This window comes from Podarcis filfolensis (assembly GCF_964270895.1).
Source record: "Podarcis filfolensis genome assembly, chromosome: 4".
NCBI classification, from domain to species: domain Eukaryota; kingdom Metazoa; phylum Chordata; class Lepidosauria; order Squamata; family Lacertidae; genus Podarcis; species Podarcis filfolensis.
The window spans coordinates 85905239-85922781 of record NC_139607.1 but is presented as its reverse complement, the minus strand read 5'-3'; the positions used below and the strand labels follow the sequence as shown (position 1 = coordinate 85922781).

Sequence of the window (17543 nt, the reverse complement as noted above, 5' to 3'; positions counted from 1 at the left end):
GGGCATAGGATGTAAATTGGATCAAGCAAAGGCCTGGTTAAAAAGGAACGTTTCTGCCTGGCGCCTAAAGGTGTATAATGAAGGCGCCAGGCGAACTTCCCTGGAGAGAGCATTCTACAGACAGGGAGCCACTGCAGAGAAGGCTGTGTTACCACCTTTCAAACCTCTCAAGGAGGAGGCACACAAAGGAGGGCCTCAGAAGATGATCTCAGGGTCCAGGTAGGTTCGTATGGAAAGAGGCTGTCCTTGAGGTATTGCGATCCTGTTTTATGTTTGAATAGGCCCAGGGCCCATGAGGAATGGTTGCCTCAGGTGACAAACTGGGGACATCTGAGGGAGGAGGCAGCAGAGCTAGATTTAGGGGAGCATGACTGGTTCATTTGCACTGGTCACAGAGCCTCAGGGGCAAGGGATGCTGCACCAGTGATTTGGAACAGAGTACGAGAGGCAGGGTGCACCAAATTTTGGCATCACACAGGGTGCTGCTGAAATTTGAGACCTGCTACTGGTGGCAGATCCACATCCCTAAAAGTGTGTCTCTTGCTGCTTCGAGCTTATGGTCTACTGGCTCCTCTTCTTCTGCCAGAGCTTCTCTGAACCACCTCCATTCACCACATGCAGTAGCAGCAGATGGCTGATGAGGGGAGGGGTGCCATTTTTTGTTTTGCCACAAACATCAAAATATCCTGGGCCGGCCCTGAATAGGCCATATGCATTTTGGAACCCTGATTTCCCAGGATTAGCGAGGCACTATTAACTAGACTATTCCACACATTAAAGAAAGGATCCTTCTACTGTTGTTCTGAGAGGAAATCAAGAAATGTGTGTGTGCGTGTGTTTAGTGTAAGTCCACATTCACACCGTGCATTTAAAGCACTACAATACCACTTTAAACCATCATGGCTTCCCCCCAAAGAATTCTGGGAGATGCAGTTTCTGAAGGGTATTGAGAGTTGTGAGGAAGTCCCTGTTCTCACAGAGCTACGATTCACAACTATCCATCCCCTGCCACAGGGAACTCTGGGAATTGTAGCTCCATGAGGGGAATAGATGTCTCAGAAGAGCTCTAAGCACCCTTAGCAAAATAGCTCCCAGAGTTCTTTGGGATAAGGGGCACAACCCTGGCAGTTATCACCAAACAGAGTGTTTTTTCAGTAGAACTGCTGAAGTGGTTCACACCGCCTCTATTCTTTAGTCATCACTCTAATTAATGGATGAATTATTAAAAGGCCAGGCTGTCAGGTTGCTGATTAAATACCTTTGATTTTACATCAGTCACAGGCGAAACCGAGTGATGGCTACATTTCAAATAAAGTGAACTGCCTCCAACCCATACCAATTATCTCAGACTTCCTTCTTTCCATGTGAATGAGGAACAGGTGCCTTTAATTAAAAATTGTTTCCTCTGAAAATGTCCCTCTGTTGCTGTATAAACACTTAAAAATATCACTTAGCATTGTGGGCGCAAATCAAGACGTAGAAATGCAATTATTATAAGCCGTAGCATTGTTTCTAATTTAATTTACTCCAGAGCAATCCTAACTTTGGTTGGAAAAAGTCAATTGGAAAAAGAGGAGGGCATCCATAACCACACCCAAAATCTTCCATGACAGAAAGGGAGGCTTTTGTTGTTGTTTAGTCGTGTCCGACTCTTCGTGACCCCATGGACCAGAGCACGCCAGGCACTCCTGTCTTCCACTGCCTCCCGCAGTTTGGTCAAACTCATGCTGGTAGCTTCGAGAACACTGTCCAACCATCTCGTCCTCTGTCGTCCCCTTCTCCTTGTGCCCTCAATCTTTCCCAACATCAGGGTCTTTTCCAGGGAGTCTTCTCTCCTCATGAGGTGGCCAAAGTATTGGAGCCTCAGCTTCAGGATCTGTCCTTCTAGTGAGCACTCAGGGCTGATTTCCTTCAGAATGGATAGGTTTTGGTCTTCTTGCAGTCCATGGGACTCTCAAGAGTCTCCTCCAGCACCAGAATTCAAAAGCATCCATTCTTCGGCGATCAGCCTTCTTTATGGTCCCGCTCTCACTTTCATACATCACTACTGGGAAAACCATAGCTTTAACTATATGGACCTTTGTTGGCAAGGTGATGTCTCTGCTTTTTAAGATGCTGTCTAGGTTTGTCATTGCTTGGCAGGGGCTGGTTAAATGCACATTTATTTATTTTTTTGCTGTGCTGCAGTAGTGTGTCATGTCACGGCCCTGGAGTCTGATTCGGGGGATGTGGGTCAGAGGGCTCTGAAGGAGAGAGGGAAGGGCATGCAAGGCCAGCCCCAGAAGTGCTATCTCCACACCTGAGGATATGGCACTACCATCCTCTGACTCAAAGGACTCCACTGTGGAAGGCCTGAGCCCCCTCTTCCCATTACAGGAGGAAGTTACTGTAACAGAGAAGGGGAACTTTAAGCAGGGCAGCATCTTGAGGCACAGGTGGGGCTAACAATAAGACTATTCCTGCTGTTACTGCTTCATAAGGACTCAGTTCCACCTTGCTTCTTGCTGAAGCAACTTCAAAGCTTTTTGTCCCCTCAGAGTGGCATAGCCCTGCCCGGTATCCCACCTGAACCTCATCTCTCCTTGTCCCACCTTGCCTTGTCTTACATCCTAGTGGACCTCCTTGTCTTACATCCTAACTGGACCTTGCTGCACCACAGAGTGCAGCGTGGAAAAGCCTAGATAGGTACATTTTCTGGGAAGAACTTAGGATCCAGCAGATCCTTGACCTGCTCAACTCTTCCCAGGCCCCCACAATGCCCCATCTCAGCGCTTTCTGCCTATTGGCAGCAGAAAAAATTGGCATTGTGTGTGTTGCCTTTGCTACCTTATCCACAAGAGCTACTGCACAACACCACCAGCAGCAAATGTCACTGGAGGTGGATGATTTCTGGGTCCTGATTCCTTCCAGACGCATTATTTCCAGGGTTAGGATTGTGACCTTTGTCACCTTACGTGAAATTTGCTAAGGGTCTGCATGCCTGAGGGAAGACGGAAGCAAGAGAGACCAGAGACCACATATGATAAACTCCTCACAGAACCATCTATGGTTTGAGAGACCTATTGGGGCAACTGCTCCTCCACCGTCCCTGGAACTGCCTTATACAGAAAAAAGCTGCCTTATACAGAGTCAGACCATTGGTTCATGTAGCTCAGTATTGTCTACAATGTCAGTGGTGTCCAAACTTTTTTCAAAGAGGGCCAGATTTGATGAAGTGAAGGGCCGTGAGGGCCAACAAAAGGGCCAAGCAAAGTTGTTAACCTTTTTTAGGATTGAAGTTGTTAAGTTGTTCAGCTTTTTACCCCAAAGTTGTTGAGCTTTCTTTGGGAGTGAAGTTAAGTTGTTGAGGGTTTTTTTAGGGTTCAGTTTAGGGAAATAAACTGCCACAGGGGCTGGATTAAACCGACCGGCAGACCGGACTAGACCCCCGAAACAGACTTTGGTCATGTCTGGTCTACACTGAGTGGCAGCAGCTCTCCCAGCAGGTGTCTCTCCCAGTCCTACCTGGAACTTCTAGGATTGAACCCAGTACATTTCCAGGCACAATTCAAAGTGTTGGTGCTGACCTTTAAAGCCGTAAATGGCATCGGCCCAGTATACCTGAAGGAGTGTCTCCACCACCATCATTCTGCCCAGACACCAAGGTCCAGCGCCGAGGGCCTTCTGGCGGTTCCCTCGCTGCGAGAAGCGAAGTTACAGGGGACCAGGCAGAGGGCCTTCTCAGTAGTGGCATCCGCCGTGTGGAATGCCCTCCCACCAGATGTCAAGGAATTAAACAACTATCTGACTTTTAGAAGACATCTGAAGGCAGCCCTGTTTAGGGAAGTTTTTAATATTTGATTAATTATTGTATTAATACAGTGGTACCTCAGGATGCGAACGGGATCCGTTCCAGAGCCCCGTTCGCATCCTGAACAGAACGTAAGACACGACTGTGTGTCTGTGCATGCGTGGGTCACGTTTTGCCGCTTACACGCATGCTCGTGATGTCATTTTGACCATCTGCACATACGCGAGCAGCGAAACCTGGAAATAACGCGCTCCGTTACTTCCGGGTTGCCATGGAGCACAACCCGAAAATACATATCCTGAAATGTATTTATCCCGAGGTATGACTGTATTTTGATGGAAGTCGCCCAGAGTGACTGGGAAACCCAGCCAGATGGACCGGGTAGTAATAATAATAATAATAATAATAATAATAATAATAATAATAATAATTAATAATACCTGGGACCTTCTGCATGCAAGGTAGATGACCCTATCACTGAGCTATAACCGTTCCCCAGTCACGATCCTTACAATTATAAAAGGCAGTTGAATAGTCCAAGGAACTGGAGGAGCTATAATGCCGCAGATGATTAAGGAGAGCCAGAGGCCTGCTAAGATGGATATAAAGGAAAAGAAGAATGAGATTATGAAAATCTGGTTTGAATGGAAGAATGAGGAATGGAGAGATCTCCTCATGTGGAGATCTGAAGACTTATGGATTACAAATCTGACTAAAGTGGAAGCTGGAGTTTCTGGGACATTTGGACTTAAAAGAAGTAAGAAACAACATTTGGACTACAATTTTAAATATGGAGGTCTGGCTGGAAGAAACATGGACCTTATTGGGACAGAGCTTCTCCGAGATTTGGTGTTTAATATAAAGGACTACCAAAAAAACCGGCAGAGAGGAAATGAGAGAGACTTAAGAGCCTCGGATGTGAGGTCACCAGGCTGACAGCAGATAGACTGATGGACATTTGTTGGAGCTTGAAACCGGGAAAGGTGGGGAGTGGGGTTTTGGGTATCCAAAGGCTGTACAATTATTCTTTGTTTTTATATACTTTGTTTTGTTACTTATATTAAAATGGGGAACTCGTGAAAGGGAATTGAGGTCGATCTTAGAAAAAGATATTAAGAATAAGTACTGATGCATAAAGACTGAGGTTTATGTTAAAATTGGTTAACCAAAAGGATTTAAATATAATAAGGTAAAATTTGGGGATAAGAACTTGCTGAACTAAAAATGGAATTGGAATACAAGAAGGGGAGGTGTGGGGAAGTCAAGGAAATATGTTATTGAAAGAAAGGAATGTAATTATATGTGTGTGTTGTTTTTTTTGTTTGTTTTGTTTTCTTTTTATTTTTTGAAAATTTCAATAAATATCTTTTAAAAAAAAAAAGAATAGTCCAAGGAACTAATGGATTGTTGGGAATGTTGGGGAGATGCTTCCAACTTTATAGACCTAAAATCCCCCCCCCCCCTACTTTCTAACTATCAGTCGACAAGGGGTACTTTCTTTTAAAAAGCACATTAGAAATAAATGTACCATCAGGCTAAATTGTGATTACCGCCCTCGTTGTGCCGCTACGGCTGAAAACAATAGCTCAGACAATTAGTAGCTGAAAGGCTTGAACTCACTGTAGCGGCAAAGCATTGTGTGTCTTGGAGCAGCGGCAATGACTTTCTATTACGGAGCTAACCTTGACATTTCTGCATTTAGAGGCAGCCCTGACAAAGCTGACGGAGAACTGGCTGCAGAGAGAGAGGCTGCCTCAGAGCTAATGCTGGGTGTCAAGAGTTCAGTAGCGTAGAAGAGTCAGTCAGTGGGGAAATGGGAGGAGAAGACAAGATAGTGGGAGAGGAGAATCCTTAATATAATAACTGAGATGCAGTTACCGTATTTTTCTCTCTATAAGACGCACCAGACCACAAGACGCACCTAGTTTTTGGAGGAGGAAAACAAGAAAAAAATATTCTGAATCTCAGAAGCCAGAACAGCAAGAGGGATTGCTGCGCAGTGAAAGCAGCAATCCCTCTTGCTGTTCTGGCTTCTGGGATAGCTGCGCAGCCTGCATTCGCTCCATAAGACGCACACACATTTCCCTTTACTTTTTAGGAGGGAAAAAGTGAGTCTTATAGAGCAAAAAATACGGTATGTCTTCTGGCAGGAGGAGGGCTCTGGTGCTGTAGCTGCCTCCTTTTTCTCAACCTATTTTCTAGTGTGGGAATAATAATAATAATAATAAATAATAATAATAATAATAATAATAATAATAATAATAATAATAATTAATAATAATTTATACCCCACCCATCTGGCTGGGTTTCCCCAGCCACTCTGGGCAGCTCCCAACAGAATATTAAACAGAATAAAGCAGCGAAGACTACCATCACTTTTTAAATATATTTATTACATTTTTGTCCCACCGTTCCTTCCAAGAGCTTAAAGGAGCACATGTAATTCTCTCCATTTCCATTTTATCCTCACAACCCTGGGGGGAAAGTGCCTGGCCCATGTTCAGCCAATGATGATATATCACGGTATCACTTTGTATGTTACCTTTTGAAGACTTATTTGTGAATCGCTCCAATCAATTTTTTGCTTTTGTCTGTTTGTTTGCGATCATAACAGGAAAAAAATGATTAATATGTGTAACTTGCTCTGAGTCACATCTCTGCCCTGCCTTATTCCAGTTAATCAGATCCACCAGGCTTGCCTGTTAGTCTCTTGATTTGAACAATCTCTGTCGAAAGGTAATCAGGAAGTTTCTCTGGCACTGTTTTAATAGAAAATTGAGATTTACTTCTTTTTAAAGCACAGTGACTTTGAGCCACTTTTGTTTCCATTTTTAAAAAGGTAAAGGTACCCCTGACCATTAGGTCCAGTCACGGACAACTCTGCGGTTGCGGCGCTCATCTTGCTCTATAGGCCGAGGGAGCCGGCGTTTGTCCACAGACACCTTCTGGGTCATGTGGCCAGCATGACTAAGCCGCTTCTGGTGAACCAGAGCAGCACAGGGAAACACCATTTCCCTTCCCACCAGAGCAGTACTTTGATGTGCTTTCGAACTGCTAGGTTGGCAGGAGTTGGGACTGAACAACGGGAGCTCACCCCGTTGCGGGGATTCGAACTGCCGACCTTCTGATTGGCAAGCCCTAGGCTCTGTGGTTTAGACCACAGCGCCACTCGCGTCCCATTTGTTTCCATTTTAGTTGGACAATAATTATAATGCCTGCTGCAATTTTTCTTACTGTATTTTCCAGAGATCATCTACAGCTGGGTATTTAATGAATTCCCCTCCTTTGTGGCAGAAGACAGCCGGCGCTTTATCTCCCAGGAAACGGGCAATCTCTACATTTCCAAAGTACAGCCCTCGGATGTAGGCAGCTATATCTGCCTGGTGAAGAACACAGTGACCAATGCGAGAGTGCTTAGCCCACCCACACCGCTAACACTTCGAACTGACGGTAAGCTGCCTTGGTCTCAAAGTCGAAATGTATTGAGCCTGTGTTGGTCCCAGGGGGAGGTTACCGTGAGGCGTGTTCAGAGTCCGGTCCTGGGTCAAGGGTCTGGAGACAGTCCACAAAGGGCGAAGCGGGGTCCGAAGCAAGAAGCCGGGCGTGGTCGGGAACTCCAGAAGAACAGGTCTGGGTGCTGGCAGAAGCAGGTTTCCAACGACGTTGCTCCCGCAACCTGGGACTGGGCTGACTGGCCTTTATCTTCTCTGAGGCCAGGGGCGGTCCCGGCCCACAGGTGACCCGCCTCTCCTGGCCTTAAGGCGAGCACTCCTCCTGAGAGAACCCAGTTCCCTCCGCCTCTCTGCCCTGAGCCTCTGCAGCTCAGGAGAGGCTGGAGGGTTACTGGACCCAGGGGCAGCTTCACCTTCCCCTGACAGGGCTGGGAGAGGCTCAGGCAATGGGTCCTCAATCACCTCCGGAGCCAGAGTGGATGCATCTGGTGTCTGCTCCTGAGGATCCGGCACAGGTGAGGGTCCTTCAGATTCAAGGCCCTGCCCCAGCTCAGCCAGCCCTGGAGGCGGGGACTCCTGTGCAGGCTGGGACTCCTCCGATTCAGCTTCTGAATCAGATTCCCAGGCCATCACAGAGCCCCTTACACACACACACACACACACACATGCACAAACATGCTGCCTTGCCCCCGCAGTAGAGGGCGCCGGGGTCATGAAATGTCAGCACGCCCTGTGGTGTCTTGGGATGTCATGCACGCACCCTGCTGGGCATGCTGACATGTTGTGCCACATGTGATGTACTCAGATGTGAGTAATAAAGCCAGGAGTGATGAACCTTAAGTTTCTTTCATGCTATATTTACTTCGCCACTCTGCTGCGATGCATATTCCATAGTCTAATGTGGGAGAGGTGTTGCTCCTTAGAGTTGAAACTATTATTGTTTCAATTCTTTTGTATTTCCACTCCAGGACCTTTGGGCGGGTCTATATATACAGTAAATAAATAAAATAATATACCGTATTTTTCCGTGTATAAGACTATATTCCCCCCTATTTTTTCAAGTTTAAAATTCAGGGGACATCTTATACACGGATAGTACATGTGGGGGATTTCTTTATTTGGAGTCCCCCAAAATAGGGGTCGTGTTATACACGGGGGCATGTTATACACGGAAAAAATACGGTATCGCTGGGCTAGATGTTCAAACACTCTGACGTGGTCAAAGAAAGCTTCATATGTGTGCACAATAGACATTCATTTTAAATTAAATATGTTACTGTGCATGCATGATTGTTGGCACCATTCCCATTTTCTTGATTTCAAGAAAACGTATTTAGGATATAAGATTACTTTCAGTGACTGCTGCTCTTTCAGAAGCCCATTTATTCAGTCCTCTCTCTCTCTCTCTCTCTCTCTTTCTCTTTCTCCCCCCCCCCCACACACACCCAAACACATAAGCTCATAGGAGTAAGCATTAAACAAAGCCATAAAACATGCAAACACAGCAAGGTACTTGCTCAGGCTTATAAATATTTGAGCACTGTGAGAACATTACAAAGTCTAGGCTTTAAGAAAGATCATTTGATTTGTTACAGTATATATTCATTCAGAGCTTAGCCTGGAATTAAGTTGATCTTTGTTCATTACTGCATGGCTGGAAAGTTTCCATGTTTGCACAGCGTGAATCCTGCATAAGAAGTACATTCTTCTTGTACTTCAAGCCATAGCAGTTTGTTTTGCTTTGGCATCCTCCTAAATTTACCCGTCATGGTAGTTCAGCAGTCAACAAATGTTATCTGACATTATCTGGGCTAAGCCCCACATTCCTTTTTTAAGACACTGAACACGATTTCCAAAAGAACTCACATTTCTGTTTGGTCATACCCACAAATGCATTGCTTTCCATTCTCTTAAGGAAGATGAGTTTTGTTGACCTACAGCCTATAGAAAACATGAGCTTCATGCACCGGTGGTGAATCTTCACACATTGCATTTTTCCAGATGCACACTTGTACAATGTGTGTGTCTCCGAGCACATGCTTATTATGTATTACAGTGGTACCTCGGGTTACATATGCTTCAGGTTACATACGCTTCAGGTTACAGACTCTGCTAACCCAGAAATAGTGCTTCAGGTTAAGAACTTTGCTTCAGGATGAGAACAGAAATCATGCTCCGGTGGTGCGGTGGCAGCAGGAGGCCCCATTAGCTAAAGTGGTGCTTCAGGTTAAGAACAGTTTCAGGTTAAGAACGGACCTCCGGAACAAATTAAGTACTTAACCCAAGGTACCACTGTATGGTGTTTTTATATTGTGGTTTTATGTTGCAGCCACCCTGAGATCTGCAGGTATAGGGCGGTATACAAGTTGAATGAATAAAAATCAATGAAGCACATGTTTCTTTCATTCACACATTACATTTTTAGATATCCTAAACAGGAAATGTGTGAATGACAGAAAAATGTGCTTGAAGAAACATGTGTCACGCAATTGCACAATTTGTTGCAGGAAATTGTTCAGTGTTCTACTAGTTAGTAAATCCTGGTTTGTTGCCACATGATGTGTGAAATGGTCCACAGGCTCTGTACTGTACGTAGAAGAGCCATTGTCTACGGCCAAAGAAGATGAGATGATGATGCTCAATGATGGGATAACCCATCCTGCTATTTTTAGTTAGCAATATGCAGCCAGGAGTATGTGGGAACTTAAACAGGGTATTGGGGGAGGGATAGATTTAACTTTCTCTCCTGCACACCCCCGACTCTCATGAAAACCACCCACTAGAAGTAATTATTTGCCTCCTTAGGGGAAATGTTCATGTGCCCTATAACGCCCCAATGAGGTTATTTAATTTGGGGAAATGACTGTTTCGAACACAAGTTTATGAAGGATGCAGTCACAGGTCTCAACTATCTCCTCTAATTGTGCCCTGAGAGGAAATGCAGTACGTATGAGAAATTCGATTCACAGCTTCTCAGATCACAGGGCTGGAAGAACTCTTGAGAGCCTCTTCTTAGTAATGGCAGGCTACCACTCTGATATAGGACGGGTTGGTCTGTCAATTTCAGATTCTCTTAGTTTCTCATTTTCCCAGTCAAGTTCAGCTTGTCATATTTCAGCACCAATTTGCAATTTTTAAGAAAGTTCATCAACATTTTTTAGTCTATGTTCCTCTTAAAATACATATTTTTGCATGCAATTTTCCCCGGTACAATGCATTTTTCATTTAGATAAGCATTTCCAGACACTCTTTCCCCTAATATACACATTTTTGCATGTGCATGTGTTTTGGTCTGAGAATCACCTACTGAAATTCAGAGAAGTGTTCATTTCAAAGGACAGTTGCATACAATTTTGCTGATTGATTCAGAAAAATGCAGATGTATTTCCATTCAAATGCAAACTGAACCAAATTTATTTCCTATCCTTAGCTCCATTTTTCAAATATTGGTATAGGGAGTTGTTGCTGTTGTCGTTTAGTCGTGTCCGACTCTTCGTGACCCCATGGACCAGAGCACACCAGGCACTCCTGTCTTCCACTGCCTCCCACAGTTTGGTCAGACTCATATTTGTAGCTTCGAGAACACTGTCCAACCATCTCGTCCTCTGTCGTCCCCTTCTCCTTGTGCCCTCAATCTTTCCCAACATCAGGGTCTTTTCCAGGGAATCTTCTCTTCTCATGAGGTGGCCAAAGTATTGGAGCCTCAGCTTCACGATCTGTCCTTCCAGTGAGCACTCAGGGCTGATTTCCTTAAGAATGGATACGTTTGATCTTCTTGCAGTCCATAGGACTCTCAAGAGTCTCCTCCAGCACCATAATATAGGGAGTAGGTACGCTCAATGCATATTGTGACCTGCCCACAGAGACCCACACCTATGCAGTTCATCAGTGTAGGCAAAGGGGGATCTCCAATTTGCCTAGAGCAAAGCTTTCCATCCTCTTCCCAGGTTGTTTGGGTCCCATTCCTTCTGTTCATGCAAGTGAGAAAAGCAAGTTCCATCCATCCAGAAGCTGATGAGGGCTACAAAGTCTTCTCTGTTGATATGAATTTCTCTTGGCAATGCATGTGCTGTAGTTTGAGAAGTATCTAGAATTCATGTGATAAATGGAAAAGAACCTGTTTACCGGACAGGCTGCCAGAAACACTGTGATAATTTGCTTGGATTTGTTATAAGCAGTGAAGGGTTTTGCTTGCGTTGCTAGCTTCAGTCCCTAGAGTAATCACATCATTCCATGAACTTGCCAGTCGTCCTGTTTTCATGTTGCATTAATAATCTATACCATCATAGCCAGTTCAGGACTTGTGTGTGTGTGTGTGTGTGTGTGTACCATAAAGATATGGTTTAGATTCCCCATTAGAACACCCAAGACTGTAACTTTTACAAATTGCAATGTTAGCATTTGCTCTTGGTAATTCGGTTGCTACCTGTCAGTCTGAGAGTCCTCATTAGCTATTGGCTATGCTTCTGTGATCTCACAGAAGCCTAGAATGGGGGTCGGAAGGTAGAAGAAGGTGGGAGGTGCTGACTGAGGAAAAGACCAAAATAAAGTAGAATAGTGGCTGTATTTATTGATCACTGGGTCATTGATCATTGATTCCTTCCAAGAGGAAAAGACTGTCATCAAAGTAAAGACAAAAAAGGACTGGGGAGAAGAAGAAGGCAGGAAGCCATAGGTAGAGGGAAACAGCGAGGGTTTTAGCAAAGAGTGGAAGAAACAAAGAAAGAAGGAAATGATGGCTGGAGTAGGGTTACCAGACGTCCCCGTTTCCCGGGGACAGTCCCTGGATTTGCAAATAAGTCCCCGGACAAGTTCCACCCCTGGAATGTCTCTGGATTTCATCTAATGTCCCCGGGAAATGCAGCAGTGGCAGTCTCAGCAGCCCGGAGCAATTGGCTCTGGCTGGCTTCAGGAGCTGCTCAGAAGTCCCCATATGATGGTGGTGCAGGGGCTCTAAGACGCAGCTTCCGGGCTGCCTCCACCTTCCCTGACCCCAGAAACTAAGCTGTGAAGGGAGGCTTCATGCTGCCTATCGGAGCAGCCTCCCAACTCCTACTTGCGTGCAAGCAGGAGCAGGGCGGAGATCTCTCAGCTGTGAAGGGAGGCTTCACGATGCCTATCAGAGCTTGTGTGCAAGCAGGAGGGGGCAGGGATCTCTCGGTTAGGCAATGGGAAGCCTCCCTTCCCAGCTGAGGGATCCCCGCCCCCTCCTGCTTGCATGCAAGTAAGAATGGGATTAGGGCTGTTCCGATGGGAAGGGAGGCATCGTGCTGCCTGAGCCTTGCTGCTGTCACTGCTCTCAGCCCTCCTTCTCCGCCTTCCATGCCTGACCCACCGCATACCACTTCACCACCACCACCGAAGAACCAACAATTCAGGGGCTGCCCAGGCTCATGGAGAAAGGAGATAGAAGCCTGGGAGGAAGGGGAAACATGGCAGTTGAGGTCAAGGCGGTGGCTGCCCCTCTGCCACCGCCATCGCTGCAGCATCAATGTCCCAAACGTGTAGTAATTAATTAAAGTGCCCCCAGATTCATGGGAAAAAATCTGGTAACCTTAGGCTGGAGGAGACCAGAGTGTTGAGGGAAGGAAGGATGACTCTGAGCCAAATGAGGCTAAAGGAGTAAGACAGGTGCAATTGGAAATATGCCTGTGACATTGGTTGAGTGTACATGATGTCATGGAATGTTCTGAAAGAAAAGAATTCTCGCAGGACCTAGGTTCAGAGGAAGGACACCTTATTTGTCCTTGGCTAGCAATGACAAACCTAGACAGCATCTTTAAAAGCAGAGACATCACCTTGCCAACAAAGATCCATATAGTTAAAGCCATGGTGATGTATGGAAGTGAGAGTTGGACCATAAAGAAGGCTGATCGCCGAAGAATTGCTGCTTTTGAATTATGGTGCTGGAGGAGACTCTTGAGAGTCCCATGGACTGCAAGAAGACCAAACCTCTCCATTTTTAAGGAAATCAGCCCTCAGTGCTCACTGGAAGGACAGATCCTGAAGCTGAGGCTCCAGTACTTTAGCCACCTCATGAGAAGAGAAGACTCCCTGGAAAAGACCCTGATGTTGGGAAAGATGGAGGGCACAAGGAGAAGGGGACGACAGAGGACGAGGTGGATGGACAGTGTTCTCAAAGCTACTAACATGAGTTTGACCAAACTGTGGGAGGCAGTGGAAGACAGGAGTGCCTGGTGTGCTCTGGTCCATGGGGTCACGAAGAGTCGGACATGACTAAACAACAAACTTTGCTTAGGGAAACAGAGCAGCGTTCTCTTTGGAAGATCACCTAACTCATTCAAGTCTGCTGTTTGTGGGGAAAGGCTCCATAGATATGTGGAAAGCGAGATTTGAAGCAATCCAATTACAGTAATCCCGCCTGTGAATTGGAATCTTCATGGACTACTACTTCCCATTCAGAATTCTCGACTGTGGGCAACACCCTGGGATTTGGCATCTTATGACAAGAAAGCTCCCCAGACAACATGTCTATATATTTATCTTCATTGAGGCAGCTGAATAATATTATAGTTTTATGTCAGATCCTGCAAGAGTGTAGGAATTCACTTGTCTTTATATTAATCTTTTATTTCCTTAGAGCTCTGCCTCAAAGGGAAACTTATCTCCTTGATATGAAGCAAATTAAATAAAAACATCAAGAAATCCTTGAATGGATTCTGAATAAAATGAATACCTCATTTGTGCAGATGTCCTTGACAATCAGTCATTCCATACAATTCAATTTCGCTTTGCGCAGACTTACAAAAACAATTTAAAATTCTATCTGAGGAGATAAAAAGTTTCACCAAGAAGAAAAAAAATAGATTGTGCATCATTTCATTAACTGCCTTTTACAATGCCTTAGAAACTCAGAAGAATTATTTAATAAGTGTTTACAAGCAGGAGAAAGAGGCATTGTTAGGAGGCAGCTTTGGAGTCTCAGTTACCAACTGGAAGCAGTAAAAGAAGATCAACAACTGTTTTTGCAGGTGTGGGCTGTATGTCTGTGTGACACAGGCAACTTCCTCAAACTCAGAGAGCTTAAAATATTTGTCGTTTGGTAATAATGCACAGCCATTTTTGGCTCATATATTTTTACAATACCTCTCCTTCCTGTGTGATGAATAAAAACAATATTGATTACATGCTATTTATTTCTAACAAATTAATGGAGGCACTCAAAGGCTGGTATGATTTACAACTGAGGTAGCCTTCTATGGTGCCTTCTGGCTGCTTTGGACTACAACTTCCATCATTCTTGACCACTGGCCATGTTGCCTGGGGCTGATGGGAGTTGGAGCCCAATAGCATCTCATGGGCACTGAAGTATAGGTGAGTTCCCACAAGGCAAGGCACAGTAATAACAGCAAGAACCTTTACTGAACTAACAGAACTGGACAACAGGGGCAAAGCAACTGCTTATATACATTTCTGAAGGCCTGGGCCACTCCCACTCCCAGCATGATTGGCTGTCTAAACTTCCAAGCTGCGAATCATAATTGTCTAAACTTCCAAGCTACGAATCCTTAATCCAGTTTCAAGCTCAGGCAAACACAGACCACTGAATACATAACAGGCACCACTTTGGTTTCTCCTGCTTTTTGTGCTCCAACTCTGGCCTGCACACATCCCTGCTCTCACCCCCAAATATATAGCCACTGTTAGATCTCAGACCACAACTGATTTCTCAGAGCTACATTACAGATGAAATAAGAGATCTGCTCTTCCAGATCTGTTTTTGCTAAAAGCCGCCACAGGGGCCTAAATTTGGATGCAGGCCATGTTTCTGGCAGAATGCATTTAAAAACAAGCAAACTTCCTCTCAGGGCTGTTTCCATCACTTAAATCTCTGCACACCCCCAAAGGCAGCTATTAACCACAGAGGGAAGGCAAACAAATGCCGGTATAGTACCTCTCTGTTTTCCCCTCAGTGGCTAATCCTTCCAGGGAGGGAATTTTCAGCACGGAATCAAGATGGAGAGTAACTATGAACATAAGTGTTGAATGCCATCCCAATCTCTGAGTGGTGCAAGCTTCTAGGAGGGCTCATGTTTCCTTTTGGAATGAGGCACAGAGGAGACTGTGGTGTCTTTATGATATATTGTTTATTTACACATATATACAACCTGAGCCTACGATGGAGAGGGTTGCAGCATTAACAGTCCAAAATGGTTTTGTTTCTCCCATAGCTGCAAGCCTTGGATTCAGACAGAAATCAATCACTGCTCTCTCTCTCTCTCCCTCTCCCCCTCTCTTTTGCGACCTTGCTTCTGACCCACATCAGTCCAAGGCTAAACTCTGGCTTCGTCCTTCTAATTAACCATGAGCTCAAGCGAAACCTGGGACCACCCATTTGCTGCCTCGCCCAGAACCCCTTTCCTCTGTATCCCCTAATGGCCCATCACCCAGGCTATTACCTAATATTATCTACCGTATTTTTTGCTCTATAAGACTCACTTTTTCACTCCTAAAAAGTATGGGGAAATGTGTGTGCGTCTTATGAAGCAAATGCAGGCTGCGCAGCTATCCCAGAAGCCAGAACAGCAAGAGGGATTGCTGCTTTCACTGCACAGCGATTACTCTTGCTGTTCTGGCTTCTAAGATTCAGAATATTTTTTTTCTTGTTTTCCTCCTTAAAACTAGGTCTTGTGGTCTGGTGCATCTTATAGAGCAAAAAATACGGTACCTTATATTTTAACACTCGCTGGGAGCGGGGATTAGAAGGTTCTCTGCATACAGCCCACTTCCTCCTCTATTCCTGAAATCTCATAACACTAGGAAGCTACCTTATACAGAGTCAGACAAATCTTATGGTCTATAGAAGGGAAAGCGGGAGAAATTGAGATGATGAGTGATTATTATTATATATTAAATTTATCTTTTGAGGGTGGAAATCTCCATAACCATTGGAGTTTAAATTTCGTTTATGGATGTGTGTTTGGAAGGGCATTTTCTTACTTGGAACTGCTCTTCAACAGTGTGTGGTAGCGATGCTTAGGAAGGCCAGTTGCTGGAAGCTGTGAGAGGAGAGGGTGCTCTTCAGCTCGGATCCTGCTCATGGGTTTCTCACAGACTTCTGTTTGGCAACTGTGAAAACAGAAGCTGGGATAGATAGGCCATTGGCCTGATCCAGCATGTTCTTCTTGTGATCTTATGTAGAAAGTTCAGAAACAGAACCTTGACTGAACTCTAATCTCAAACCTGCATCTGGTTTTGATCTGGTGACCTGACAGTTCTCTGCTCTGGAACAGCAAAGAAACTAGCCATGCCAGTCAAAGGGAAATCATTGATCTATATTAAAACTTCCAGGTCGAGGTTGCTTGCTGAAGACATTCTTATTTAGACAAGCCTACCTAGATGTTTAGGGATGCAAGTGGCGCTGTGGGTTAAACCACAGAGCCTAGGGCTTGCCGATGAGAAGGTCAGTGGTTCGAATCCCCGCGACGGGGTGAGCTCCTGTTGTTCGGTCCCAGCTCCTGCCAACCTAGCAATTTGAAAGCATGTCAAAGTGCAAGTAGATAAATAGGTACCACTCCGGTGGGAAGGTAAACAGCATTTCCGTGCACTGCTCTGGTTCACCAGAAGTGGCTTAGTTATGCTGGCCACATGACCCAGAAGCCGTCTGCAGACAAATGTCGGCTCCCTCGGCCAGTAAAGCAAGATGAGCGCCGCAACCCCAGAGTCGTCTGCAACTGGACCTAATGGTCACGGGTCCCTTTACCTTTACCTTACCTAGATGTTTTCAAAGTCTGTAGGAGTTTTAATTTGTTTTACTCTATTCTGTTGTGAAGGTGATAATTATTATTATTATTATTATTATTATTATTATTATTATTATTATTTTAAAACCTTTTGTATGTTTTACATTATGGATGTAAATTTTTATTGATATTTTTTAAAAATCTTTTTTTTGCAAACCACTTTTAGTTTCCCCCCCACAATCAAGCAGTATATCAATTTTATGAAATGAATAGTAAATAGATAAATTGTCTGAGCAACATGGAGACCAACTCTTGGTGATTACAGGTCACCTTCAATCCCCTGTTGCTTTTGCTTCAACCCAGTTTGAACAGCCCAGGTAGTGGATCTAATCCCCGCTAAATGCATGACAATCCTTCCATCATTTTTGCATTTCCAAACAGGCAGCAAAACATGGAAGATTTCTAGGGCCTCTGGCAGGTGACTATACATGGTTTATACATCGAATTAGCGCTACTACTTGTAGTAGTGTTTCATTATATTTCTTATTGGCTGTTCTCCTTTAGGGGTTATAGGGCTACACATTGTGCAGGCCAAAT

General features: G+C 44.8%; 1 protein-coding gene across 3 annotated transcripts in view; it reads left to right on the top strand.

The window, feature by feature from the left end:
- CNTN5 (contactin 5) overlaps window positions 1–17543 on the top strand; it is a 669997-nt gene that overhangs the window by 493185 nt on the left and 159269 nt on the right. For all 3 annotated transcript variants that reach the window (XM_083609589.1, XM_083609587.1, XM_083609588.1), the window contains one exon: window positions 7037–7240. In XM_083609589.1, the coding sequence (XP_083465715.1) occupies window positions 7037–7240 (204 nt within the window). The remainder of the gene's footprint in view (window positions 1–7036; window positions 7241–17543) is intronic.